Source organism: Bos taurus, chromosome 11 (assembly GCF_002263795.3).
Source record: "Bos taurus isolate L1 Dominette 01449 registration number 42190680 breed Hereford chromosome 11, ARS-UCD2.0, whole genome shotgun sequence".
Taxonomy (NCBI): Eukaryota; Metazoa; Chordata; class Mammalia; order Artiodactyla; family Bovidae; genus Bos; species Bos taurus.
Genome location: NC_037338.1, coordinates 29,441,344 through 29,467,692, shown reverse-complemented (window position 1 = coordinate 29,467,692; position 26,349 = coordinate 29,441,344). Strand labels below are relative to the sequence as shown.

Genomic DNA, 26,349 nt, shown 5'->3' with positions numbered 1-26,349 from the left:
ACGGGGGCCTTCCAGGAGCACCCCCAGAAATTAAAGCTAACATCTGAGAGCAGTGCATTCTTCTGAGGAGGGGTCCCCAGCTTTCCTCAGCATCTCAAAGTGGTCCACGACCTACAGAAGGGTGGAGACCTAGCCCTGGGCCTCTCCTCCCAGACCATACTCAGACTAGAGGCTCTTTCTCTGTTTCCTCGAGGCAGAAAGAAGCTGTCAAATGTCATCATCAGCTACCTACCCAGGCTCCATATAAGCCCCAGCCCCCTTCTTCCTCCCCTTGGCCTCAACCCATCTGTGTTCTGAGCTCCCTCTGACCCTCAACAAGACCCTGCTGAGCACACAGCCAGGGTACATCATGTCATGACTTACAGGATGCCCTGTGAGGTGGCCAAGATGATGAGGGAAGGGGAAGAGGCTGGGAAGAAAAACGCTTGGCAAGGTAACAAGGGTGCAGAGAAGGCTCCTGCTTGATTCTTGGCTGTACTTCTCCAACCCCTTCCCACCTGTCAGAAGAGGCACTTGCTCTTCCCCCATCCCCACCAGAACCTGGTGAGCATAGCCTCCTTTCGGGGGGTGGGGTGGGGTGGGGTGGCGGGGAGGGTGCTGGCAAGCCCAGGAGGACCCTCCTTGGAGACGACTGCAGGGCTAGAAGAGCAGGTGGCACAAATGGCTTGGGGGTGGCAGGGGAGGAATTCCCTCAGCCCCACAACTGGGCTCTGGGTGTTTATAGCTCTTGGAACGATCTGTGAGCTCAAGCCTCCTTACTTCCTGCATTCGTAGCATCCTCAGCCCCAACACCCTCAGCACCCAGCTCCGGAAAGGTTTTCCTTTCATGTCACTGCTGAGAATAGAGGCTTATGTAAGTGTGATTCTCATGGGAGGGAAAACCAGTGGGTGCAGGGACAGGGCTTGGGGAGAGGGTGGTGGAGGGCAAACACAGTTCTGGAGACCTGGATAAGGTCAGCCCTGCTCCGGGCAGGACTCCTCCTGACCACCCCAGCACATCCACCTCGCAGAGCACCCAAAACACTTCCTTGGGAGAAGGGGGGTGCTCTGCTCTACCCTTCAACCCCTCCCTCCTAGGGAAGTTCTGGACTTGCAAGAAGGTCCTTCCTGCTGCCACACTCCCAGACGAGAAGAGATGCAGCCCCCAACAGAACACCGTTCCCCTCGCTGGGAACCCACGTCCATGCCTGTCTCAGGCAATCACACCAACCAGCTCGCAGGCAGAAATGCTGCAACGCCCCGCGTGTGCACACATACTCAGAGAAAACCATCCACAGATTCACACCTATACACCTGGCCCCGTCGTAACTCCCAGATAAGACATCAGGTTCACCCTGGGGTCTGTGGGCCACCCTTCGTGCCCCTCATTCCCTGGAGATTAACATCCGCTGCGGGACAATATTTCTGAATCATTGCCCCACCCTTTGCCAGCCTCTGCGAGGGACTAGTGGAGAGTGGAGCCCCCAGCCCCCTCTGAGGGGGAGTGTGCAGCCCCCAGCCTGCCCTGGGCCTTACCTTCCCGCAGGCCACCATGGACAGGGCCACCTGGTACCAGAGGTGAAATTCTCCAAATGCAAACTTCATGGCTCGCTCCAGGCACTGCGAAGAGGGAGTCGGTCAACACTTTCCCTTCAGGGGTCCTCCCTGCCCTGGCCCACCCACACCGTTCCAGGGGAATCACTGCTCCAGCCACTTGCGCTGGAGGCAGCCAGAGCTCACACCTGGTTCCTGCAGAGGACTCCAGGGGCAGCCTGTCTCTACCATCGCATGCTGCGTGTCCTTGCACAAGCTTCTCACCCTCTCTGGCCCTGGGTTCCCTCCACCGTATCATGTGAACACCACATCAGGGCGACAGTGAAAAGCGCATGAAATGAGATTTGTGACAGCGCTTTCAAAATGTGAACAACCAATAAAAATAATAGTTGACAATTCTCACTATTATGCCTGGCACCATCCTCAGCTTTCTACATGGACAAACACATTTACTCTTCCCAACAATTCACTGAGGCAGCTTCTCTAATTACCCCCATTGCACAGATGAAGAAGCTGAGACTTGATTGATTTGCCAGAGTTGCAGGGCCAGTAAGCAACAAACTTACTGACTCTGAAGCCCGTGTACAGAATGATGCCCGAATGCACAGGCTTCCTTCTGCTCTTCGCGACAACCATCAAGAAAAACCATCTGCTCCCTGGCCCTCTTATCGGGGCCACCCCAAGTCAGGGGCTGACCGTGAGACCTGACAGTAACCAACAGGAGTGGTTCCCGGCGACAGAGGCAGAGCCAGCACATGAGGCCAGGATGCACCGTATGGTCCCAGTCAGGCGGGCCGGGGACAGAGGTGAGGGGCACAGGGCCACACACAGGCACCTGCAGAGCTCAGTGGCCTGGGTCTCCCGTGCTGACTCAACACACTCCCTTGCACCCGGGCAGAACCACCTGACCAGGCCTCGCCCTCCTCACTGGCGAACTTAAGAGACCACTTATCTCCTGATACTAAAGATGGTATCTTCTGGAAGCGCCTCCCGTGGTGCCTTGGTGTAAGCAAGGGCTCGGCAGGTGTCACTGCCCCTCCTCTCGGGAGCTCTCCCAAACATGTGGACAGAGAATCTGCTGCTGAGAGGGCCACCTAAGCCCAGGGCCCTAGAGCCACCCTTGATCTCAGCTTGGATCTGAAAGCTCAAATATGTGCACATGCCATTCGCCCTGGGTGCCGGGGGAGGGCAGAAGGGACGGGCAGCTCTGTGCCCCTGGTCCTCACATCCTGGAGCGGGACCATCCCCTGGGTCCAGCCCATGGAGTGCTGCCCCAGTAGGGTCTGCCCAATACAATGGGGGTGCCCATTCTAGAGGGGGTGGGAGGGGGATCCAGGCTCCCAACCACTCTCAGCTCAGAACCCCTCCAGGAGAGGCAGTCACAGAAAACCAGCATCACCTCCAGGGGAAACGGAGGGGTGGATAATTATCCTCTTGGGCTTCGCTATATAACACCACGTGCTCTTTCAAAGGAAAAAACACATGACAACATTTGAAAAAACAGATACACTCTGCCAGTGAAGGGCAGCTCCTCTCTGCGCTGGGTCTCCTAAGAACAGAGCCGGACCTCTTGGTGGCGGCAGGGGAGGGATGAGGAGGGGGTTGTACCTCGGAGAGCATGACATACTGGCCCCGCCTGCCCAGCGTGATGCTCAGCAGGTCATAGATGGCCGCCGCATTCTGCAGGCTCACGGCCCGGTCCTCCTCCTGCTCCGGTGTCCGGCTCAGCACCACATCCCGAGTGGCCTGTGGGGAGACACGGTTTAGAAAAGAGTGAGGACAGAGAATAAACAGGTGCCTGTCTTCACAGGGCCCCTGCCTCTGAGGCCCAGTGACCTTCACCCTTTCGCTGCTGACCCAGGCCACACTCCTAGAGCCAGCCAGAGCCTTTCCCCACCACCACGACAGCAAGCAAACCCTCCACCTGTAGCCCAGGCTGGGGTGATGGAGCAGTCCTGAGTCCCTGCTCCTGATTTTATTCAGTGTTTTATTCTGCAAGCTGTCCAACCTACAGAAAAGTTGCAAGAACAGTAATACAAGAGCAGTAAACCCAACTTGGTAATGTGGATCACAGTGGCTTTGACTCTCTAGTAACAGTAGTAGCAGCAGCAGCAGTAGTTATGGTAGCCAGTTAGAGCAACTTGAACTTTCATCCCTAAATAGGACACTCTTTCTATAACCACAACAGAAATGCCAAATTCAGGAGATGGAACACTGTCCCCTCTATCTTCTACGAGCAGCTCATATTCAGATCTTGCCTCCCGTCCCACCGATGCCTTCATGGAAGAGCCGTCATGCCAGGATCCAACCCAGGATCATGCTCTGCAGGTGGGCACCAAGTCTCTTGTGCCTCCTTTCACTGTTAGGAGTCCCGTGGCCCTCCTCTGTCTCCAGGACACTGGCATTGCTGAGAGGACAGGCCAGCTGTCCTCTGGGACAGTCCTTGTGTGTGTAATCATCCACTCACAGGACAACCCTCAGATAACACTGGGAACTGACAAGATTGGGGGCGGCTCTGCGGCTTGACTCACAGGACTAGAGTTTGGGTGGTGGCCGCTCCGCGCCCTTTTCCTCTGAAGGTGCCCCCAAGTTCCTCCGATAAGGACCCCTATACCTCCTTCCCATCACCCCCATGTCCGGCCCAGACCCTGTCCCTGACTTCTCACTATGGAACTCTCCTCTGTCCTCAGAAACTTCCCCACAACCCAAGGTCTCTGTGCTTGGCATCTGGCACCCAGGAGTCCAGTAGCTCAGAGTTGCCAGGGACTGCTCTGGGAGGGGAGGGGCAAGAGAAAACGTGCTTTAGGAGTGGGCGAGTCTGCACAATTTAAAGGAGGAGCTCTGTAAACCCAAGCTAGAAATCCCCCCATCAGGAACTGGCGACCCACTTGTTCTGTGGCCTGTGGTCCCACCCATTCTTGTACACTCACATTCTGGGGACAGCACTCAGGAGAAGCTAAACAGGGGTCATGGGGATCCTGACAGGGTTGGGGGAAGGCTAGGAATGCTCTGGTCCCCCTGTGTCTCCTCCAATCACACACACACACACACACACACACACACATTCTCTCTCTCTCTCTCTCTCTCTCTCTCTCTGAGGGCTGTGTCTGAGCAGAAGCAAAGCTGGGTTCTGGGCAGACGCTCCCACTGGCCGCTCCCAGCGTCCTCCCTCCTCTTGCCTCCTCTCCACCAAAGGGGTCCCTTCCCAGCACCCCCTCCCTCTGTAGAAAGGGCTGAACCCCCTTTCATGAGTCGAGACTCACTCTCCTCTACTACCCCACAAAGGACCTCAGACCCAGGGACTTGACCTCTTTGACAGGATTAAAAAGACCTCCTCCTGACCCTTAAAACCCAGATCCTGTTGGTCAGGTTCAAACAATGTGTCCATAGGTGGTCCTCACAACTTCCTTCCATGTAAGACTACTATTGCCTCCGCCAGGGCAGGGGTTGGGGCTCCCAAGGGTGATGGCTACAGAGGCAAAAGCTCAACGGTATTTGGATTATAGGTTCTGGACATGTCCCACCGTGCAGGCTTGACGTGCATTCCCAGAGGCTTCTAGAAGCCAAAATGCCTGTAAGACCCAAGGACGTGACTCACTCGTGGGGGCTTTTCAGTAAGGCAGCCCAATGGCCTTGATGGGGCTGCTCCTCTGGGCACAACAGGCCAGGGCTGTCCACTACCCTGATGGGCACAGACTGCCCCAGGAGAGGGTGCTGGGGATGGAAGAAGATCCCCAGAAAGGTTGAGTCCCAGTACCAGCCTGGTAAACAAGAGCCGCTCAGGTGCCAAAGGGTTAAGTGGAGAGGGAAAGTGCCAAAGAAATCCCCCTCCTTCCCAGTGAAATCCACCCACACAGACACTAACAGGAAGAGAAGAGATTCTAAGGACAGCCTTGGCAGCAGCTATTTCACCAAGGAACACAAAACCCACTCTGTGCCCAGCCATGGACCTGCCCACTCCTCCACCTCCAGCAACTCCCCAGCTCTCGGCCACCCAGGGTGGGGGCTGCCTCTATGGTGGGATGGGGCCCGGAGGTTTGGGGCTGAGAGCGGGGGAGACACAGTCCCTGCTCTCAGGGAGGGGCTATGGAAAAGGACACAGCAGCAGTACCCTGCAGGATCGAGGACCCAGTCTACTGTAGAGGACAGTAAGCAGTAAGCTTTGGTTGGCCTGTCCTCCAGGAGCACCCTGCCAGACCCCCACTCCTTTCTGTGGCTGCGAAGGAGCCCTATGCCACTGGCCAGCTTCTCTCCACTAGCTCCCAGGTCCTTCCCTGCAGCTCCCTCCCCTCACCAAGGCCCATCTGTGTTCTCAATTTGGGGACCCCTTCCTTCTGCTGCTCTCCCTGACTTGTCTTGCCAGGTGAGGTTGCCCACCTCACATCCTCTCCCAACCCTAGGCACACACCCGGGCCCCACATGCCCCCCTTGCTCATTAGTTCTCAGGGCAGGAATGCATCTTGCTCATCTCTAGCCTGCCAGCCCCAGCACAAGCCTGCACACAGCACTCTCAAGTGACATCTGAAACAGAAAGATTCTGGCCCTCATGTGGAAACTTCCTCCTGTTGCCCTAGACCCTGACCTTTAAGAGAACAGTGTCTCTGAATGTGTGTGGTTGGTAGGAGGAAGGCGTGGACTCCTAAGCTCTGGGCAAGCCTTAGGTTAGAAGGACAGGAATGGATGAGGGAACCACACAGCATCTCCTCTGTCTGAGGACTCCCTCCCACCCCAACACGGAGACAGTAGGAAAGGCATCTTCCCAGGGGTCCTCAGGACTTGGCACCTGTACCAAGAGGGAAGTATGGTTCCCCAAAGGAAACCCAAAAGCAGAAGTTTGCAAGCAGTTGCTATGGTTTTGGGGCAGGGCTGTGGTGAAACACTCCCGGGTTTGCAGGGCAGCTGGGTAGCATGTATATGTAACCATGACAACGGGGTGGGGTGGGGGAGAACCAGAAAAGAAAAAAGGAAGCCACAGTTCGGGGCGGGGGTGGGGGCGCTGGTGACAGGGTGAATTCACATGCAGCTCAGGGACCAGAGCAGGCCTCGGTGCACAGGGCCTCAGACCTTCTGGGGTCTTGAGTCCCCACCCAGGGCGCCCTAGCTGCCCTGCTCCCTTCTCCTCCACTGAGCTCCCTCCTCCTCCACTGAGCTCCCTCCTTCAGGCCACAACTCTGCGCCCAGCTCCATCAGCTGCCTGCCTCACCCTTGGCCCCCTCACATACTTCCCTTCCACCATTTAAATGTCCTCACAAGGACGTCCTGCACGTCAGATGCAGTGACAGTCATGAACCGTATGGAAACTAAATGTTTTTCTCATCACCCCACTCCTTACTAGTCTGGGATAATGACAGGCTATTCTCCTGTTTTCCCCTGCAAAACCTCAGGCTCCTCCACTTCGGGGGGAGCCCTGCTCCTGTTTACTTCATGCACTTAATCCCAGGCAGGGCTCATCACCTGTGCCAGCTCCTAGCCTTGGACCCTCTGCTCTGCTGTCCTTCCAAGGGGCAGTCTGCCCAGACCAAGCAGGTCAGAAGAGGAAAAGTCAAAGAAACATGCTCTTCCCACCCCTCCATCATCCAGTGTGACCCACTGTGGCCTTTGGACATGTACCCATGAAGCAAAATCACGCCTTAAGAAAACACCCACAAGGGCATGTCTTCTGCCCCAGACGGACCAGCGGCGTGACACCTCAGACAGGATGGTCCTTGCTCAAACGGCCACCCCTCGTGTGGGTGCCACGCATTTTAGAAGCTGAATTATCACTGCCATGATCTCATACTAACCCCATGGAAGGGCGGGATGAAACTGCCGGTATTCCCTTTACAGATGGGAACTTGTGCGAGGAGCTTTGCTAACTTGTGCGCGGTCTCCAGGAGTTAAGGCTGCACCTCCGACAGCCAGTCTAGGACAAGCTTCTACTGCCCTAAGTACCTGCGGCCCTATGGGCTTCTCGGCCAGCCCTGGTCCCCAACCTCGGCCGCAGGGCCACAGACAGCCCTGACCACAGACAGCCCTGACAGCCCCATTTCTCCTCTGATCCTGGACACAAGCAGGGTAAAGGGAAAGGGAACTAACTTGTAGAGTCCTTTGTAAGTATTATCACATAATGCTGACAATGACCATCCCCTATTCTATTGTCCTTTTTATCAGATGAGAAAACGGAGATCCAGAGGGACCAAGAAGAATACTCAAGGCATACAGATAGGGGGTTGAGGACCCAGATTAGAACCTAGACATTCTGACTTTACCCCAAGTCGTCCCCTGCCTCCAGGTATCTCTCAGGAAGAATCCGCCAGCCCCGCCCACACCAGCAGAGGCCCTGGGGTGGCTCTGCTTGGGAAGCACCAAAGCAAAACATGAGGCTGGGCTTCTCACTCAGGTCTCAGGGGCTGCTTCTCAGCAGAGAACAAGCTCCCTGGACCACATCAGCCCCGTTCTCAGTGACAGCCTCTCGGCTGGCCATGGACCCCGCCTCCGGGCCTGCTGCTCACCCCCCACAGCCATCCCCCTAGAAAGGAGTCTCCCAGCGGCATTTGCGCCTATCCCTCCCTGGAGGACGCGGTCACATTCTGCTCCTGCTGTGCTCCCCACCAGCAGACATTGTTACCACTGGCTCGAGAGCTGCCAGCCCACGGAACCGAGAAATAACATGTTCTGTGCCACGTCTCATCTACACAGGATCCTGGCCAGGCCCCTCTCAGCCCCCTGCTTCTGCAGCAGAAGCTTTCTTGCCAGCGAGGGTGCGAGGCTCTCCCATCTCCACTGCCTCGAGCATTCTGAGCTGGCAGTGGTTAACAAGCCCTTTCCCCTCACAGCCTGCAGGACACAGGGCCTCATGTCCGAGAAAACCAGGTGCCAGAAGCTGGAACAATCTGTGCTCATCTGCGGAGTTCCAAATGGAATCAAGTCCGGGAAGCACTTTTTAAAAAACAACAACAAAACTGTATCCTCAAATCGGTTTATCATCCAACCAGAACTGAACCTAAATGTTTTCTAAAATTACTGAGTCAGAACCAGGTATCTATAAGGATAAAACAAAAACACGTTGGCCACCCACAATGTACCGGGCATCTTGGTGTTCATTTTTGTACTTCATCCACCCAGTGGAGAAAGAGATCTTATTGGTCCCATTTTACAGATGAGAAAACAAGAGAATCAAGGAGGTAAGAACCTGTCCAGGCTATAAAGGTTGTGAATGGCCAACTCAAGATTCAAATGGCTGGCTGCCTGCCTTTGGGCATGAGTGGCAGTTAGCTTGTTGACCTCAGGATCCCAGGCCCCAGAGACTTATCCACCCACTCACCCTCTCTTAACCCAAGCCTTGTGTTCTTTCAGTTCCCAGGAGCCTGACAGCAGCAGCCACTTCTCCCCCAGCTGAAAGAAACAGGGGCTTGAGTTTGCTATAACACATTTTCATGCCTGAGATCAAGATTTTAGAAATGACAGAGTCCCTCTGGTTATCCAGTGAGAAAATCAGGCTGATTTTGACACATGGTTTTTCAAAAACCAGAATATGCATTTGAGGTTCAGCAGACTGAGCTAATTCCTTCTGACTGGGGGGCCAGGCCCTCCTCCGGGTCCCTAGATGCATGTTCCACTAGGTAGGAGGACATCTGGGACAAGGGCTGTGGTTTAACTTGTCATCATTCTGTCACCAGTGCTGAGCACGCATGCCACATCATCGCTGCTCAGACAAGACTGGATGGATGGAGGGTGGGTGGGTGGATGGATGGGTAGGTGGGTAGGCATTTTTAAATGCCCTTTTGGCCCCCCAAATTCAAATCTGAGTACAAAACACAAGTCTCCTTTAGCCAGTTGTAACTCATGTCCTATGCATTTCTATGATAGCATTTGTACGGTTCCTATTTATCTCTTGCAAGACAAGGGCTCCCCTATTCATTCTGATCGCACTCAGCCTGCCACAAAAACCATACCTACGTTACCAGCCCTGCACTCAGACAGAATACTCCTGTGAGTTCCAGATCACAAAACAGGGGCCGAGGAAACCTGCAAACACCCTTTCCTGAAGCAGCTGCACCGGGGACCTGGAGGTGGAGAGCTGTGATGACTCTGCCTCTTGGGCTGGTTGTGCTGGAATAGCTGTTGCCGTAGCCTAGTGAGTCCTATAGGGATTGGGATAACCCAAGGAGCCGGCAAGGCAGCCATCTTCTTTAGAAGTTTCTCCTGACCACCTCCAGCCAAACCCAGCCAGCATTAAAGGGAGATGAGGAAAATCCTGCTGGTACATGGAGGTCAGGCTGAGCCTCAGGTGGTCAGTTAAGGGGTCAGAGCAGGAACATGGCAGGGGTGCCCACAACTGATGGAGAATGTGACCTGTGGGGAAGGAGGGGGTACATCTAGGGCAGGTGAGAAGTCAGGGGCAGTCTGGTCACTCTGAGAAACCACTTGGAGCCACAGTGGTCAGATCCTGATCCCCAGGTGGAAAACCCTCAGATGAGACATCAAACTACTTCCATCGCCAACACCCTCTTCCAGATGTCTGAAACTTCTAGATGTGTGACAGGCTGGGTGTGAGGAGGAGGAAACCAACCAGCCAGCCTCGAAGAGTGCCTCCTCCCAGCCATAGAGCACGTCTTCTGCTGCGCATGCCTCAAGGAATTCCCACCACATCCCCACCACGTCGCCTGTGCAGGCCAGTGAGCCACATACCCTCCCTCAAAAGGGAAAGAACTGCTGGGAGGGAAACCACCTCGGCTCCAAGCGTGGGTCACATTTTAATAAAAGGCCGTTTTCTACTTGGAGTGTTTGGGGGGAATCGCTTTAATGGAAAGGCATCTAGATTCTGGTTCTGGGCACCCAGATCAAGCAACGGCCATAGGAAATCCTCTGCAGAGACAGAGTCCAGCCTCTGTCCCTGCCAGGGAGATAAACGCTGACCATTCTCATACAGACAGCCAAGGCCCTGTTTACAAAGCCCTTCCCAAGCCCTGTCTCACTTGATTATCAAAGTTATCCCCCTGGCCCTTTTACAGATGAGAAAACCAAGTCAGTGAATCACAGACGTGATTTGAATCATGGCTGCGAGGATTATAGTATGTGACCTTGACCAAAGCTGTGGTTTTTCTAGCAGTCACATATGGATGTGAGAGTTGGACCATAAAGAAGGCTGACCACCAAAGAATTCATGCTTTCAAATTGTGGTGCTACAGAAGACTCTTGAGAGTCCCTTGGATTGCAAGGAGATCAAACCAGTCAATCCTAAAGGACATCAACCCTGAATATTCACTGGAAGGATTGATGCTGAAGCTGAAGCTTTGATTCTCTGGCCACCTGATGCGAAGAACTGACCCTTTGGAAAAGACCCTGATGCTGGGAAAGATTGAAGGCAAAGGAGAAGGGGGTGGCAGAGGATGAGATGGTTTGATAGCATCACCTACTCAGTGGACATGAATTTGAGCAAACTCTGGGAGATAGTGAAGGACAGAGGAGCCTGGTATGCTACACTCCATGGGGGTCCCAAAGAGTCGGACATGACTTAACAAGTGAACAACAAATGAACTTGACCAAGACACACATCTGTCCTGGACCTTACTTTTCATATCTGTAAGATGGGAACATAGTAATATTAGATTAAACAATATGAAACTTACTTTTCACATGGCTCAACACAGTGCCTACTAGAAGAGGTGATCAGCTTGGAAACTGGCAGAGAAAGGACTCAAGAAATGTTCCCAGTTTCACCTTCTGATGTCCCACCTGCAGACAACACTGCAACCCTCAGCACAGGAAAGTGAAAATGATGGCCTGCGTTTCCCAAGGCAGGTGACTCCCCTGCAGTCTTACCTGATGGTGTAGGTGCTGAGATGGCCGAGATGTGTGTAGGGGGCAGGGAGGGGATGCTGGTCTACGGCTGAGGGTCCATAATTATAAACTGGGGTTCAGTCTGTGAGAAGCGCACTGTTCTCCCATGAGAACCAGATCTGGCCTTGGTACCGCTACGCCCACATTGGGCTAACCAGCTAGATGCCCCTACTCAAGCACACGCCCTGCAAATCTTTCAGGACCACATCCTGGCCACTTTGCTCTTGGGATCCAAATATCCACACCCCTTCCTGGGCACTCTTGGATTTGAATGGACCCCACCTGGCTGAGGAAGGATACACTCTTTCTCCCCTAATCCAGTGACCCCAACCCCCCACCCCCCTACCCCCCATCTACTTGTAGGAAGGACCTGCTCAGCTGGAGACAACCCACTGACCAGAGTTCTCTAAACAAACCCTGGCATCACACAGGTCCAGGTGTCCAAAGAGACATTTGTTTCTGGCTGTTTGGGGGACCTGGTTTCTTAAACTCCACTTTCAGTCACTGCTCTCAGATGCATCATTTTTAGAAACCTAGTTCTCAACCCAGGGGTCCCCAGCTTATAAGCTCTGAGGGGCCCCTCCATCAGAGGACACCTGACTTTGCTGCTCCTGCCCACGCCTCCTCCAGTCCCCTCAGGCCACATCCTTTATCTCACCACCTCCTGGACTACCCAACACATCTCTTCCCCTCACTGAGCCTCCGTGGCACAGGCGTGCGTGTATGAATGCACACGTGTGTATGTGTGTCTGCCTGGGGCAGGACAAGCGGTCTTATGAAAAAATCTAGAGAGTATTTCATGCCTTACCCCCTCCGCCTTATTTCTGCACAGCACTCAGGCCCTGAAACCCTGGATAGTTGAAGAGTTATTTGTTCACTGCCCACCTCCCTCACTAGAATGTAAGCTCCATGAGGGCAGGGAGTTTTCTCCATTTTGTCTGCTGCTGTTTTTCTGGCATCCAGAAGGGGCCTGGCACAAAGTAGATGATACTCTGAATTAAGAGTGGCATGGGACTTCCCTGGAAGTCCAGTGGTTAAGACTTTGCCTTCCAATGCAGGGGGTGAGGGTTTGATCCCTAGTTGGGGAGCCCAGGTCCCACATACCTTGTGACCAAAGAAACCAAGATGTAAAACAGAAGCAATATTAAAACAAATTCAATAAAGATTAAAAAAGGACTGGCACGAGTGTATGAATACATACTTGTACAGGCATCTCACCCCTGTGAGTTACTGTCACTTTAGAGGTGAGGAGATGAGGCTCACAGAGCTTAGGTGATCTGCCCAAGGGCCATCAGCAACTGAGTGGCAGGGCTGGAACCTGAATCTAGGCCTTGTGCCATGAGAATTACACGTTCCTTCCACTCCCCTCCATCACCACAGACCCAGCTCCCAGCTGTTCATGCAACATTCTGTTGACAAGCTGATGATATCATTTAATTCCAGAAGGAGGAGGTAGGAACTTGTCAGCTTAGTCCCTGGTCACTGGAGGACAGGACCCAGGCCCCCGCAGGCAGCCTTGTACACCACACCTAAAGCTCATAAGCAAGCCACAACCCCTGGGGGGCAAGCAAAGCCTGCTGCAGTGACATCCACGGGGGGCTGATCTCAGTCAGGACCTGGTGTTCTAAGCCTGAGCCCCGCAGCTTTCCCCCACAGGGCGGAGGCTGGAGGCCTGGGTAGAGCCTTGGCACTCACCATGGACTCGCTGATGAGGAGCAGCAGCAGGGCTTCCTCAATGTTATCCTTCGGGCAGTAGAGGCTGGAGGACAAAGAAGGCAGTCTGGCTGCAGGGTGGCCCTCACCAAGCAGCACGCTGGCCTGCCCCACTGGCCCTTCTGCCCCGGCGTCGGCACCAGCCCTCGTAAGGTGACCTTCCCCTGCATAATTCACAGGCACCGGATTCCACCTGCAGTTCTTTATCGTGCCCCAGAGTCATGGACCTGAAAGGCTGTGGTGGGCGAGGGTGGGAAGCACTGCAGTGCTCTTGGGGTGGGGGTGGGGATGCCCCTTCCAGCCCCCAGCGCTGCCTGCAGTGAGTGGCTGGGGCAAGCTGCAGAGAAGAGTGGGAAAGAAGCTCACAGACCCCACCTCCAATTACTGGCACAAACGAGACAGATAGTGCATGAAAGCAGGAACTCCTCGAATAATTGTTTGGCCTTTGGAAGCCATACAGGACCCCTACACCCACAGTGAGCCCTGCCTTCTCTAGTCTACTCGGCTCCTGCCTGTTCTAAGGAGCCTGCCTGGCAGGGAGCTGGGCGGAAAGTGCAGGAGAGCGTGGAGCAGAGAGAGGGGCCACCTTGGGAACCCGACCCCAGGGACGGTGGCCTGAGTTTGGAGTGGTCCCCTGAGCAGACAGGGCTTACTTGTCTCCTTCGTAGAGGTGAGGTTTCCGCAGGGCCTGCGTGATAAAGGAATTCTCCTCCTTGCTCATGAACTCAGGCAGAGGCTGAGACAGGGGGTTCCAGTAGCACTCCTCACTCAGGGAGTGCAGCAGGACCCCTGCCAGGTGCTTGGCGGCCATCTGGCAGAGAGGGCAGGACTCAGATGCAGGCACACGCTGGCTCTGCCCTGCTGGGCCCTCCACCCACGGCCCGGCCACATCTGCCTGCTGGCCACGTGCTGCCCCTCCAGGAGGCCCACCACTCCACCCCCAAGGAGCCCCCTCCCTTCTCTGTGCCTCTAGCACTGAGCTGCCCCCACCCCTTCCGTTGGCCTTTGATGGCTCCCACTTCATCTTTTGTCCTCTTTCTTCTCTAGACAAGAGGTACATTTCCTCCTCCTTCTGGCCCCACGGAGCCCAGCATGGCTCTGAGTGTTCACAGGCCCTTGCAGAGAGTAAGGCCCCCTAGTACAAGCAGCTTTCTCCACCAGACACCTTCCTGATATTTGACAGAGAAGTGTAGAGTGAGAAGCAGCTGTGGCTCTGATTCGGGGTGAATAAAAGCCTAAGAGGGCAGGCCTGAAGTGGGGCAGGAAAGCGAGCCAAAGTTCTTTATTAAGATCAGAAACAAAAGCCTGAGAAGTAGCACACCACCGTGCTAGGAAGGGATGTCAGGAGGCTTCAGCACTGATCTAATGTGAGGGGCTATGCACAGTGCTGTGATGAGAAGGATGCTGAGGGCGTGTCCCAGGCTTGGAGGAAAAGAATGCTGTGGTTGACTAGCAATGTCTGCCGTGAGCATGACAGGGGAGGATACACACGCACACGTGCACGCGACATATGGTCATCCCTGATTCAGGGGTTGCCTGCTAGGACTTCTGCAGCCTCCTGCTGAAATCAACCCCTGAATAAACCAGCCAGAGCCAGCACCCAGCCCTGGGGCTCCTCCATTACCACTTTGAAGTTCTGAGTTGCTTTGGTCTCCACAGTGCGTAGCACCTCCCGGAGCTCTTTCATGCCTTTCACGATGTTCCTAGTGGGAAGACAACAGAAGCAGGGTCGTTACCAGCCTAGTTCCCACAAAGACATCCTCATCAAACCTGAGGATGCTAGGAGGAGCCTGCCCATTTGAATGTTACCCGACAACATCCAGTACTTGGTAAGAAAGGTCAGAACTGTAACACCAGGATCCTAGGGGCCCAGGACTTCACTGATCAAAGAATACAAAGGCTTCCTCTTTCCTACAGCCCTCCAGAAACCCAGGCCTCCAGTTCACCATCAGAAAGGGACCAAGATTGGGTCTTTCAGAGAGCCAGAGGGAATTTGTTATATGACGCAGGGAGCTCAACCAGCTGCTCTGTGACAACCTGGGGGGGGGGGGGGCGGGGGGATGGGGTGGGAGGAAGGAGGGAAGTTCAAGAGGGAAGGGACATAGGTATACCTATGGCTGATTCATGTCGATGTATGGCAGAAGCCAACACAACAAGTGGTTTATGCACAATTGTAAAGAAATTACCCTCAATTAAAAAAAAAAAAGGATCGGGTTATTTCAAAGATATCATTCTGGCCCAAGTACTCTGGGCTAGTGTCAAACTTTCAGACTTGAGGTCAGCCTCAAATTCTCCATCTTCACCCACCACCTCTGGTCTACACTGGAATCCATCCCCTCCTCTTAGTCCTTACATCACCTGGGGCCTAGATGACAGCAACAGCTGGTCTCGCCCACTCCAGTCAGGCCTCTGAGCCTTAAGCTTTTTAAAGTGTGATCCACAGTAAGAAATATGCCTGACATTGCAACCCTATATATATGCACACACTGCTTACATAGAACTGAAGTACGTTTCTTGATCCAATATCTTTCTCTACTACATGCACGGCAATCCACTGATATGTTCTATTTTACATTTCCTGCGACTTCCCCTTTTGAAAAATGCTCGCAGCAGCCCACTAAGTAGATTATGCAACCCACTGATGGGTGTGACCTGAGTGTGAAAAACTGCTGCCACTGTCCCTTGAGGACTCCACCTGACACGCAGGAGACATCTTGTTTCCCTCCACGTTTGCTTTTCGTTGGTCCCCCCAGGCTTACAGAATCCAGTTGAGGCCCTCACAGGGCTGTCAGGCCTGCTCCTTGCCTCTCTCCCATGGCATCTCTCACCACCTGAGTCCTTTCTGAACAACTTTCCCTATGTCAAGTCTTGGCACAGGCTTCCCTCACTGCCTTTAAGAGCCCTTCCCCTGCTACTGCTGCTAAGTCACTTCAGTCGTGTCCGACTCTGTGCGACCCCATAGACGGCAGCCCACCAGGCTCCGCCGTCCCCGGGATTCTCCAGGCAAGAATGGGTTGCCACTGCCTTCTCCCCCTTCCCCTACACATCCTTAAAAAAAACACCTGTGTCTTTACACATCACTTTCGATATCACCTCCTCCTTGCAGCCTTCCCAGGCCCTCCTGACTGTGTAGCTCTTGCCTCATGTTAAGTTCTCTTTCGAAGCAAGCATGACACTGCGGTCATTTCCCATTTACAGGCTGACCCCCTTTCGCACTTTGCACCCCCTGAGGGCAGGGTTCCTGTCTTGTTCCTGAAGCTCAGCCTGGGCATACAGCATGTGCTCAGCAAATGCCCTCACTTGTTCTGGGGGGTTCTCTAGATCACAAGGAAAATCAGTAGCTGCCAGGGAAGCAAATTTAGAAATGAAAGAGGATAAAAAGCCAAAGGTGACCACTCGGGAAGTCACATGAGTCCCTCCTGCAGCTTTTATGCATGAAACAGATTCCTGGGGACTTTGAGCTTGGAGCCATAAAAGGACAGAAGCTCAATTCCTTGCCTTCCGGAAACCTCTGGTTTCTGACAAGCAAGCAAGCAACATTATAAATTTTGATCCCCGTTTGTAAGATTGACAATGGAGACTAAGACCTGGGAGATAGAATAAGAATCACAGCAATCTTCCCTAGTCTGTCCAGAGCTTCTGAAGAGCCAGGAAGGGCATGAAGCACAGGGCACCACAGGCTCCTTAGAGACTTCTTGTCTGGGGGCTGCTACTGAAGGCAGAGTTCACCTTCAGGGGACTGCGCACAGCCCCCCTCCTCTATAAAGTCACACCTTCAGTTTCAAACAGCATCTCCCAGACTCCTATCATCTACATGCCACATCCACACTTTTGGCTACTAGCTGTACACCATTAGTGTTACTGCTTTGTGCAATACTTTTCTTAATATCTTCTTTCTTTTTACTTCAGTAGACATCCCACCTTCATCAAACATACCTGAAATCATGGATTTGGTGTACAAGTTGTTTGGCTTCAGGTTTCGCATTTCTTTTTTGCTAACAAATATTACATACAGAAGTACTTTTTTTTTTCAGAAGTACTTTAAAAACCTTAGTCCGTGTATCACTTACAGCCATTTGTGTGCCACTAGAGGTATTAAGGTGGGACCAGCGGCATTAGCATCAGGGGAACTTGTTAGAAATGCAAATTCTGAGGATCCCTACTCCAGATCTGCTGGGTCAGAAATTCTGCTGTGGAGTCCAGCAATCCATGTTCTATCAAACTCCAAGAGGGTCCCAATGACATTCAAGTTTGGGAACCACTGATTTAGTCGATTCCTCAATGCCTTCCAGTTCTCCTATGCTAAGCAATCAGGTTCCAGGAGGAACAACCTGACATGGAAACCCTGGCTTTGCAGCCAGATCCTAAATCTGCAATCTTAGGAAAGTGAGGTAGCCAATCTGACTTCTAGTCTCCCTGTCTGCAGGAGGATTCCTCATTTGCTCCCAGTGCTGTCAGGAAGACGAATATATGTGAAGCCCTGAGGACAGCAGGCATGTGGTATAGACTTACTGAGTATTAGCTATCTTCCCTATTTTCCTTTCTAATCTGGGTCCTAAAGGTCACATTACTTATGTTTTAATTTGCCACATTATTTTGCACGGAAGTTCAGAAGCTAATGAGTAGAGGGGGAGGAAGTACCCAAGGGGCTGCTCCAGTTTTGTGTCCATCTTTCTCCTTCCATCAGCCCCGCCCACAGGGGACACAAGAACAGGACTCCCTGATAGGCAGACCACACCCAGGGACAGGCTGGGAGCCCCAAGCCCGAAAGCAAGAGTCTGCAGCAGAAGCCCTTCAAGCCCACTGAGGACTCTGCCTTGGAGAAGGACCCAGAGGTGGACAGCAGGGGCAGCTGAGAGGAAAACCACACGGCCACCACTATTAGAAGAGTGAGAAAAGACGCATGAATTCTCAGAAGACAGGAAACGGCTGGCTCTGGGAACTCAGCTGCGGGAGAGCTCTGCTGGAGCAGCTGGGCCACAGGCTGAGGAAGGCTGGACCCTGGGGCTGCCCAGGGCCCCTTTGGCCCAGAAGAAGCCAGGAGTGCCCCGGACCTGTGGGTGATTTTCCACTCTGTGGGCTACCTGCCAGCCTCCTCCCTGGCAGCCTGGCCAAGGCTGCTACCAGGAGGCCAGAGCCAACAAGGACTATGATCCCTTCTTCCCACTGCAAGGCAAGGACTGTCCTCTCTCTGCCTGTAGTTTCTATATCATCAACACTCAGAAAGTACTCCCAGGTCAGCAGTACTGGCATTGCCTGGGGATTTGGGAGAAATGCAGACTCCCAGGGATCCTGTTTCTCCCAATACACACACAATTTAGGAATAAGCACTGTATTTTAACAAGATCTTGTGCTCCCAAAGTTGTATATTTTTATTGTTTTCAAATCTGTAAGGGAACTGGGCATCTAAATAAGCTTCCAAGAATTTTTTAGCAAAGTAATCACCCTTAGGCATCTTTTGGGTAAGTTCCAATTTTTATTGAATGCAGATAAAGAGAAAAACCGACAAAGGTTCCGGTGGCCGGAGCTAGACAGGGAGAGACCCAGGCTCCTGGCCAATGCTGATCTGTTCTGAAATGTCAGGAATGCCCCTCTCCCTCAGCTCACCCCTCCAGGAAATGGGAAACAAGCTGGGGTCTCTCCCACCAGCCTGAATAATCCTGTCGCAGGTCTAAACTGATGATGCCAGGTAGAGCTGGGACTTTTCTGAACCCCGTGAGAGGCCAGTTTGAAAGATCTCTTTGTTCCAATCTCTCACATTGACCTTTCTGAGCAAAGCTGCCACTTTAAACAATATCCAATCAGGAGCCTCCAACAAACCCTGGCCCAGAATCAGGCTGCATGCAGACAAGCCAGGAGGCCATGGATTCCAACTCAAGCAAACCCTGGCTGGTCAGGAGCAGAGAGAAAGAGATGTGCGTGCAGTCATGGGTCAACGGAAACAACCTGTCTTAGAGTGGCCTGCAGGTGGGCTATGCAAGGAGGTGGCAAGCTCCCCAGGGCCCCTGGTCAACAGCAAGCAGTGGGGAGGATTTTGGAAAGCACTTTATCTCATTCAGTCTTTGCAACTTCTAATGAGGTTGGTGAGGGAAGCTTCATATTTCTGGGTACCAGCTCAATGCTTGGAACACAGGAGGCACTCAAGAAATTATTGTGGAATAAATCCATCCATTCTCCAAGGGGAAAATTAAAGCCCTGAAGACGCCTGCCTTTTCAGGCCATCACTCACGCAATGGAAAAGGTGGGCTCCCTGCAGGCACCAAGGGATTCAGATTTCACTCCCTTCTAGCTAACCAGACCCTCCAGAAAGACAACGGTGTTCTGACTTGGCACAGTTACACTTCCCTTTCCTGGCTATCTGACCTCCAGGACTCCCTCGACTAAGTCTTTTCAAAGGGCTCACGGCATACCAAGTACCTGGATATTGTCCGACTCAATGGACATGAGTTTGAGCAAGCTCCGGGAGCTGGTGATGGACAGGGAAGCCTGGAGCGCTGCAGTCCATGGGGTTGCAAAGAGTCGGACACAGCTGAGTGACAGAACTGAACTGGATACTGAACACCAACTACCTGTTCTCAACAGGCATCCAACTAGTACAGGGGGAATGAATTAAGAGACTGATGATAAATGAATAGCTCATTTATGGGCTTGCACGTAAGGAGCTCATGGTCTATAAATTTAGCCATGCTCCTGATTTATTCAAGAGCTTAGCAAAATATTTTGCATACAGTAGGGTGCTCAACAAATTTTCTTGAGGGAGAGAATGAGAAACAGGGAATGAGAAAATACATGGAATTACCACTGAATGGAACCTAAACAGGCTCTGGTATGCATGGCCCCGGCCAGAAGTCTCTGTTTCAGGGCTGGCACTGCTAATCGTGTATGAGATGTTTCTGGTCAAAGACCCAGAAATGCACAGCCAGGTCTCAACAGCTGGAGAACTGAACCAGAAGACAGGGTCAGGTGAAGTTCAAATGGTTATCAAGCTACTCCTTCCTGCCACAGAACCACATCATCATTTTCAAAAACTAAAGCTCTCCTCTTCACTCTCAACCCCAGAAAAAGACTGTGACACTTCGTGCAGGGCCCTGAGGACATCCAAGCAAGGGGACTGTTCTAGCGAGGTCGGGGATGGGTGGTGGTAAGGACAATAAGTAAAGACTGTGCATTGAGAGAGGCTGGAAGGATGTGCCTTCTCTGATGGGCCTCCAAGTTCTCCCTTTGCCTAAAGAGGTCTCTTCCGTGACCACCAGGAGGCTCTCCTGGGTTTTGCCCTTGGGTGACTCTGCTCCCTGGATGCCCCCTTGAGCCATCCGTCTCCTGCCCTCCCCCAGCACTGCAGATACTGGGTGGCTGATGAGAATACTAAATTACTGCTGATTGGACACATCCTTCACTGGGTTATACTTAATAGCAGGCTGGGTTTTCTAAGGTACCTACACACACACACAGTAAAAGGGAGGGTGTTTTCATAAGGCTTCACAGCCTGCCAAGCCCTGCAACTCCCTTAGAAAACACACATTCCCTTCTCATTCCCTTCTCTATTGTTTGGTTTTGGTACAAAGAACATATATTGCTTTATTGATTTAAAAAAAAAATAGAAAACTTTTTAAAAAGCACGCACAAAACATTCAGCCCACCTGGTTCGACCCACATAACCCAAGCTGGCTGCCAGACCTGAGCCAAGAATGGGCTCTGTACATCTAGGGAGAAAGAAGGGAAAAAAAAAACACTCTAAGGAGAAATGGCCCCTTGCCCACTGTGGGGGAAGGAGACAAGTCAGCTCACATTCTTTTCTTGGGAGATGCTCAGAGACCCAGTTCTAGTGAGGTCAGGGTCATCAACAGTGTCCCTGGCATTGCACCACCCTCAGCTACCCGCTGCTGCTTCACTCCTGGAACTGCTTCATGCAAAGGAGAACCAAGCCTCCCCCACAGCCAAGACCTTGGGCTCACCAACCCCCAACTGAGAGATGCCTCCTCCTGGTAGTCGGCATCCGCAGAACTGCCTGGGGCGAGGCTCCAACCAGAGTCCAGGGCTGCCCTCTGGTGGCAGCGAGGGGGAAGTGGAACCCAGGTACCCCAGGTCCCTGCCCTTGGGGAGGGGCCTTCTAACTCGGGACTTTCGGGCCAGCACTTTCAGTCCCAGGTCAATTAGGAACTTTGCCATCAGTCACAGAGCAAGGGGCAGGAGTCAGCTGGGGAAATTAACTGCTGGATCAATAGGGCAAGGCCCTTGGAAAAAATGAATGTCCCTCAGACACTGAATGAGTAAGCGGGCAGCATGAGGGAGGCCCAGGCCTCAGTGAAGCTCAGGGTTAAAGGAGAAGCACTGTCTGGAGGCCAAGCAAACACCACTCACACTGCACAGTGGAGAGCGCCACACCCTTTAAGTTATTTCAGATCCTCAACTGGAGGAATCAATCCTCAATTCTCTACAGGTTGGGCCCTGGGAGCCAGCACTACTCGTGGTCATCTGGCCCTTGGGGCTGAGCACCCCGTTCTCAGCAGGGTCTCCTCTGATCCTCTGGAGCCTGGGTCCACACCATGCCCACATGGGAATGAGCTCCGGCTCTCAGATTCCAGCCCAGAGTCTGAGAAGCAGATACCACCACCTCCCCCTGTTCTTTAGGCCCTAACAAATGTCCTCTAACACCCAACAGTGCCGGAGCCCCAGGGACTCCACTCCGCCCAGCCTGTCAGAACACAGTGTCTCCCTAGAGTCCACCCTGTCCCAGGCGGCGCCCAGCTCCCTGCCTTCTTTTCCTCCAGCACAGGGCACTGTCCACCGTCCACACACGGCTCCTACAGCTCCCGCTCAGACGCGGGCTCTGTAAGGAGGGTCCTCATCCGGCCCAGGCGGCTGGGGGCGACACTCAGGGCTCTCAGCAGCAAGCTGGGAGATGAGCTGCTGGGCTCTCCTCAGGGCTTTTCCATCTTAGCCACCTTTCCCCAACTCTTCCCAAACACCCCAAGAGCCCAGACAATGGGAGTGAAATTTAACCACCAGGAAACGGCTCTGGAGCCCTTTAAAAGACTCTCCAGGGCTGCTCCAGAGACGGTGACGGGGGTGTCAGGTATCTGCATCCCAGTCTCCCCCCGACCCTGCCTCTTGCACCTTGAGCTAAGACAGTGGTTCTCAAGTGCGGTCAGGCTGTGGGGTGGGACAGACAGTTCAGCACCAGGTTTGGAGGCAACACCAACTGTTGGCCTTGTGACTTTGGGCAAGTTCCTTAAACTCTCCTTCAGGAAAATGGGGATATTACTAGTTCCAACTTTATAGGATTACATGTAAAGGCATCAGCATTCTGCCTGACATGCAGTAAGTATTCAACAAATATTGGCGACTATCAAGAAGAAAGGTGTAAAGACATTATTCAAAGCCCACCCAGGCACCCGGGACTACTTTATCTTTGTCACATTCCAGGGTCACCTCTGGGCTGGATGAGTTCATAGGAAACAGAGAGGGAAGGACCGAGCTGCTGCCAACATCCTGAGAACTGCTCCTCACACTCAGGCTTTCAAATGTTCGGGCTGTTCGCTGGGAAACAAATGATGATTCAATCTCTATTTGTCTATATGTGGGAGGCAGGGTGGAGCAGGGGTTGGGGGAGTTGGCATCCTGGCTTTAAGGACCAAAATTTGTGCTTCAGGAGATAGAGGACAAAGACAGGGGAACAAAGTGACAGCCACAGAAAACGAAGCAAAATGATGTGGGCTTTCCCGGAGGGGTGATGGTTGGTTAATGCCTCTGCCCACAAGGGGTGCGTGCACGCACACACACACACACACAGACGCACACAGCCTGAGTGTGCGGAACAAAGACAGGGCAGGAAGCAGGCCTACTCTAGGGAGGAGCAGGCCTGGTTCCGGAAGAGGAGCCACTCTCTAAGAATGTGACTCAGGGTCCCAGAGAAGGAAGCGGAGCCCTGACTCAGCACAGCAAGGATCATCAGGACCCTGTCCTTCTCCCACACACCCCACAGGTGCCATGGCTGCCCTCTGACACCCCCGAAACCTTAAGTGGCGTGGGTTTCCAGGCCACTCAAATCTGAAGCTGGAACCCCAGGGAGTGATGTCAAGCAACTGACTCAAGTTCATTTGAGCCCTGGCCCCGGGGGTCACATGACCTCCTTCACAGAGCACATGGTCCAGCTTGGCACACAGCATGTGCTTGACAACTGCTGGCTCTCTCCTTCCCTCCTGGCTGTCCAAGATGCTCACCTTGACCTCGTCACACCAGCAGAAAAACCGGTATGGGGAAGGGAGCAGGCAGCCCTGAGGGGTGAAAGGAAGGGGAGCTCAATGGAGACGGAGTTAACAGTGCTCTGAATTCCATACGCCAGTGTCTTTTCATTCCCACTCTCCTCTTGGACCCTCACACCCTGGGATGCAAGACAGAGACCCCCTGTTAGAGGTGAGGGTGGGGGCAGAGGAAGAGTGCACTCAGGGTCACTGAGTGCCTCCCCATTCCTCAGCCCTGCTCTGATGACCACCGACTCTTCAAACCAGAAGCTGAGACCACACACACCAAGCAGGGGCATACTCGCAGGAACATGTGGCAGGCTGTGAGCACCTCAGGGGGTGGCCATGGGGTCTTAACCTGGTATCTGCTGTGGGCAGTGTAGCCTGGTGGTTAATGGTGTGAGGCAAGACCAGCATACACAGTCCTAGCTCTGCTCCGGACAAGTCACTTGTGTTCTCTGTGCCTCAGTTTCCCATCTGTCAAGTGGGGATGTGAATGACAGTACTTACCTCAGAGGAGTGCTGGAAAGACAAAGTACACAAGCAAGCAATGCACAAATTCAGCACTTAACGCGTGGCATGTATTAGCAAAAGGAGTATTCCTTATGAATGAATGAAGGGCACAGAACGCTAAAATCTGAACCACCTGGGGAACTCACTGGCAGGCCAGTGGTTAGGGCTTGGCGCTTTCACTGCTGCGGCCCAGGTACCATCCCTGGTCGGGAAATTAAGCTCCCACAAGCCATGCAATGCCATCAAAAAGAACTGTCCCCTCCCCCCAAAATCTACTCCTCTGCTCCACAGGGCTCCCCTACAGAAAAAGAGCACCTCTTCTCCTGCGAAAGGCCCTGACAGGAAGGAGTTCTTAAGCAGAGAGCAGGTGTCAGCAAACTCTTTTCTGTAAAGGGCCAGGGAATAAATATTTTAGGACTAGCCATCCAGTCTCAAGCCCAACTACTCAGTTCTGTGGGTGAGACAATATGCAAATAATGGGTGTTGCTATGTGCCAATAAAACTTTATTTGCAAAATCAGGGTGACAACAGTCTCCTGCTAAAGGGAACCAGCCAGGTGGCAGCTGCCTGAGCAGTAAAAACAGGAACCAGCCTGCCAGGTCACCATCTCACTGAAACTGAGGTTCAGTAATCAAATAAGAACAAAATAGCAGATGGTGGATGGAGCTAGAGGAGACAGGGTGCCACCCAATGGCCCCACCTGCCTGGCCTGGTTGGTGTGAGGCACCCAGGGGCACCCAGGCCAGTACCACCCTTGGGAAGAAAACTGCCTCGGCTCTCTGGGCCTCCTGATCCTTGCATCCCAAATGGGGACACCACCACCTCCCTGGCCTAGCACTTGAGAGTTTTTTCTTTGTAAGTGTAAATTTAAAGCTTGAGGCAGCTGCCCATCTAGCTGTGGAGTGCTTCTAAAAAATAATACAAATAAATGATAATGACTTTCTAAGCAGCTGTGACAAATAGGGTGCTGGGCTGGGTGTTCGCGTATGAGGGAAGAGCAAGGAGGGAGCCTGTGTCCCTGGCCGGGACCGTTTCCCTTTTCTTACCATTTGGAGGACAGGACTTGTGGGGCAACCCACTGCCTCTATCAGGAGGGCAGGATAGGGAGAAAGGAAGGGGCACAGGTCTCCTCCAGGCTGGGGTCCAGCTGGGGCAGGACCACCTGTCCCCAGGCCCGGGCCCACCTCCGGCCATCTCAGCCACCTCTGCCTCCGGGGAGTGGCCTCGCCACGGCCTGCTCCGCATTCTGGGCAAGGACTCTGCTTCCTTCTCTTCCAGGTATTAAGCGCTGAAGCTCAGAGCTTCCAACACCCCAAATGGGATGTGGCTCTGATGGGACTGGAATGCCTGCTGGATGGAAAAGCTACCTGGGCCAGAAACCATGCCTCCAGCCGGCTGATCCCCCTCAGAGTTCCATCCCAAACAAGGGCTCCATGTCAAACCAAGCTGAAAACTTTACACGCCTTTGGCTCCTCCTGAAAATTTACCAGCTGCATTCAAGCTCCTTGGAGTTCCTACAGGATTTGGGAAGTCTTTAACTCACTGTTTCCCAGGTGTATTTGCCTTGGAGTGTCCCAAGTTCCCCATCTAGAATCCTCAGCCCCATCCTATCTTCTGCCCCACCCAGATTCCTCCTGTCCCTGGGAATCTCCCTTCCCTCAAAGCCCAGCTCAAGGATGACCGTCCCAGCCACGTAGCCCACCAAGTTCTAAGCCCACCTGCAGGGTGGGCCTGGTCATCTTCCCCTGACCCCACAGGGAGCAACTTCATAGGGAAAAGCGATGAGCAAGGGCAGAAAAGAGGCTTGCAACCAAGCCCTGAGTGGAAAACGCAGGCCAGAAAGCAGCGTCCTATAAATTATGATACTGTTTTGTTGCTGTTTAAAAAAAAAGAAAAAAATACACCTGTATATCTATACATAGGAAAATGTGAAAAGACATATATCAAATATTAATAGTGATTATCTGGAGTATGGGAGCTGGAAAATTTTCTTCTGTACAGAGTCAGACTGTAAATATCTTAGGCTTGGAGTCATGTAACTCTGTAGTTGCTCTAACGCAGCCATAGATCTAAAAGCTATCTAAACCAATGGGAGAGCTGTGTTTTAAAAACAACCTTACAAAAGCAGGTGACTGGTCAAAAGGTCATAATTTGCCAGTTTCTGATATGAAGATTGAATATGTGGTTTTTAATTTGTCTATTTTGTATTTTTCAGTATTTTTCAAATTTTCCACCATAAACATATTACTTATATAAACTAGGAAGGAAGGAGTGATCAATAAATTGTTCGTTTTGGGGAAGGGAGAGATAAAAATTAGGTATTTGGGATTAAAATACACATACTACTATATAAAAAATAGATAACCAATAAGGACCTACTGTATAGCACAGGAAACTATAATCAATATTTTGTATTAACCTGTAAAGGAAAAGAATATAGACAAATACATGTACATATATGTACAACTGAAGCACTTGTCTGTATACCTGAAGCTAACACAACTCTGTAAATCAACTATATTTC

The 26,349-nt window shown here is 52.7% G+C and overlaps 1 protein-coding gene across 3 annotated transcripts in view; it reads right to left on the bottom strand.

Moving 5' to 3' along the window:
- The window catches only part of TTC7A (tetratricopeptide repeat domain 7A), a 122,396-nt gene that overhangs the window by 59,824 nt on the left and 36,223 nt on the right, over positions 1–26,349 (bottom strand). For all 3 annotated transcript variants that reach the window (NM_001205500.2, XM_024999189.2, XM_059891514.1), the window contains 5 exons: positions 14,693–14,771; positions 13,722–13,879; positions 13,051–13,114; positions 3,142–3,279; positions 1,516–1,599 (listed from right to left, as the gene is read on the bottom strand). In NM_001205500.2, coding sequence (NP_001192429.1) covers positions 1,516–1,599; positions 3,142–3,279; positions 13,051–13,114; positions 13,722–13,879; positions 14,693–14,771 — 523 coding nt within the window. The remainder of the gene's footprint in view (positions 1–1,515; positions 1,600–3,141; positions 3,280–13,050; positions 13,115–13,721; positions 13,880–14,692; positions 14,772–26,349) is intronic.